The sequence below is a fragment of the Boleophthalmus pectinirostris genome, unplaced genomic scaffold (genome assembly GCF_026225935.1).
Source record: "Boleophthalmus pectinirostris isolate CB_2022bp ecotype Guang Dong unplaced genomic scaffold, ASM2622593v1 HiC_scaffold_22, whole genome shotgun sequence".
Taxonomy (NCBI): Eukaryota; Metazoa; Chordata; class Actinopteri; order Gobiiformes; family Gobiidae; genus Boleophthalmus; species Boleophthalmus pectinirostris.
The window spans coordinates 42420066-42422565 of record NW_026571190.1 but is presented as its reverse complement, the minus strand read 5'-3'; the positions used below and the strand labels follow the sequence as shown (position 1 = coordinate 42422565).

At 49.8% G+C, this 2500-nt stretch overlaps 1 protein-coding gene across 1 annotated transcript in view; it reads right to left on the bottom strand.

Annotated features, from left to right (window-relative positions):
* The window catches only part of LOC110166012 (calpain-2 catalytic subunit-like), a 32355-nt gene extending 30417 nt beyond the window's left edge, over positions 1-1938 (bottom strand). The window contains exon 1 of the mRNA XM_055158525.1: positions 1514-1938. Coding sequence (XP_055014500.1) covers positions 1514-1750 — 237 coding nt within the window. The 5' untranslated portion in view covers positions 1751-1938. The remainder of the gene's footprint in view (positions 1-1513) is intronic.
* Positions 1939-2500: the final 562 nt, after the last annotated feature.

The following is a 2500-nucleotide window of genomic DNA, read 5'->3' as shown; positions in this document are numbered from 1 at the left end:
TGTGTGTACAGTTTGTGTGTACTACAGTACTACAACACTACAGTACTACACTACTACAGTACTACAGCACTACAGTACTACACTACTACAGTACTACACTACTACAGTACTACAGTACTACAGTACTACACTACTACAGTACTACAGTACTACACTACTACACTACTACAGTACTACAGCACTACAGCACTAGAACACTACAATACTACAGTACTACACTACTACAGTACTACAGTACTACAGTACTACAACACTACAGTACTACACTACTACAGTACTACAGTACTACAGCACTACAGTACTACACTACTACAGTACTACAGTACTACAGCACTACAGCACTACAGTACTAGAACACTACAATACTACAGTACTACACTACTACAGTACTACACTACTACAGTACTACAGTACTACACTACTACAGTACTACAGCACTACAGCACTACAGTACTAGAACACTACAATACTACAGTACTACAGTACTACACTACTACAGTACTACAGTACTACAGTACTACAACACTACAGTACTACAGTACTACAACACTACAGTACTACAGTACTACACACCAAACTTCACAAATATTTGCATTCCATTCATAAACAGACACTGCTCTGTTTGGTACTTCTACAGTACTAACACTGCACAGTACTACACAGTACTACACAGTACTACATAGTATTACACAGTACTATACACTATGCAGTACTGCAGTACTCAGAGAACTCAGAGTACACAAAGGAAACATCTGGACGTGTCCTGAATACTTCAGTTTAACTGACAGTGCCCCGGAGCAGTACTTTTACAACAGAGTACGCAGAGCTTTGGGCGTGTACACAGAGGCATCAAACACTACTGCGAGTACTACAAAGTACTTCAGAGTACTTCATACAGAGCTTTGGGCGTGTACACAAAGGCGTCAGCACACAGTACTGCGAGTACTTCAGAGTACTACGAACTGAAGTAACACCGTACGTCAGACCACAGGAGATTCCTGTTTACTGCTCACGTGCACGCTCATACACACGTGCACGCGCAGAGGAACATTCCACAGTGCGGTTTCCTGAGTCACGCACACGCGCACACACACCCCCCACGCACACACACACACACACACACACACACACTGTCTCTGTCTCTGAGGTTTAGACAAAACTCCAGATTATTTCATCACATTTAATCAGTTTTCCTTTGATTTCATCCTGTTTCATCTCGGGCCGTGTGCAAACTTTACCTCCTTCTCTCCCTCCCCCATCCCCCTCTCTCTCTGTCTCTCTGTCTCTCTGTCTCTCTGTCTCTCTGTCTCTAACCCTAACCCAGAGGTGTTTGGGTTAGACTCATGTTTGACTCGTGTTAGATCCGGGACAGACCAGGACAGACCAGGACAGACCAGGACAGCTCGGGCCTGTGCGCAGACACTTCCCCCGGAGCAGCAGATGTTGCGCCCCGCCCTTCCTGGCTCTGTCCCGGTTCGGTCCACACCGTAAACCCGGTAAATGCGTCACTCACCGTGGGACGCTTCCACGTGACCCCGCGGGTCTTGAAGGAGCCCGGGCCCAGCTCTTTGAACCCGAGCGCCTGCGCAGACGCGGGGAACATGCTGTCACAGAAGAGCTGCCCGCTGCGCTGACACTCCGCGCGCAGATCCTCAAAGCGCTGGTTCAGAAACGGCACCGCTTTGGCGTTTGTGCCGAAACCCGCCGCGTGCGCGCGCTCCTTGGCGAGGCGCGAGGCCACCCCGGACATCCTGCGCGAGACACGGGAGTCAAGAAAGACACGGGAGTCAAGAAAGACACGGGAGACGAGAAAGACACGGGACGGTCTGGAGAGAAGAGACCGAGAGCCGAGGAGTGCGGGGCGGACTGCGCTGCTGGGTCCACCCGCTGACGGAGCTCAGACTGCGGGGCGCGGTCAGGCTCCGGTGACGGTCCGCCTCCGGAGCTCCTCCAGCCCCTTTAACCAAACACACCCATCAAACAGAAAACACACACCCATCAAACAAACGCGCCCATGAAAACACGATGTGCACTGATGTGCGCTTCACTGTGCCCGCGCCAGACGAACCAAACTCCGCCTCAGCGCGCGGGGAAGTCCGGGACAGAACCAGAGCGTCAAAGCCAGAGACCGAGCAGAGAGTGTGTCCCGGCAGAGTGTATCCGGGCAGTGTGTGTCCGGGCAGTGTGTGTGCGGGCAGAGTGACATAAACCAGATGATTTGAAATCAGATTCAGTTTCATTTGATTTAAAAACAGACACAGAACTTTGCCAAAACTCACCAAAACCCACCAAACCAAACCAACCCTGACCACACCAGACCCAAGAGCAGGACTGTAAACAGCAGTTTCCCTTTAACAACATGGAGCAAACATGAACAAAACTTTCTCCTCGTCACTGACAAAAAACAACTACAGTGTTAAAACAAAGTGTGGATATATGCAGAGAATAATTCGATCTCTGTGACTTGAGCTGTTACACACACACACACTTAACCCTCTGA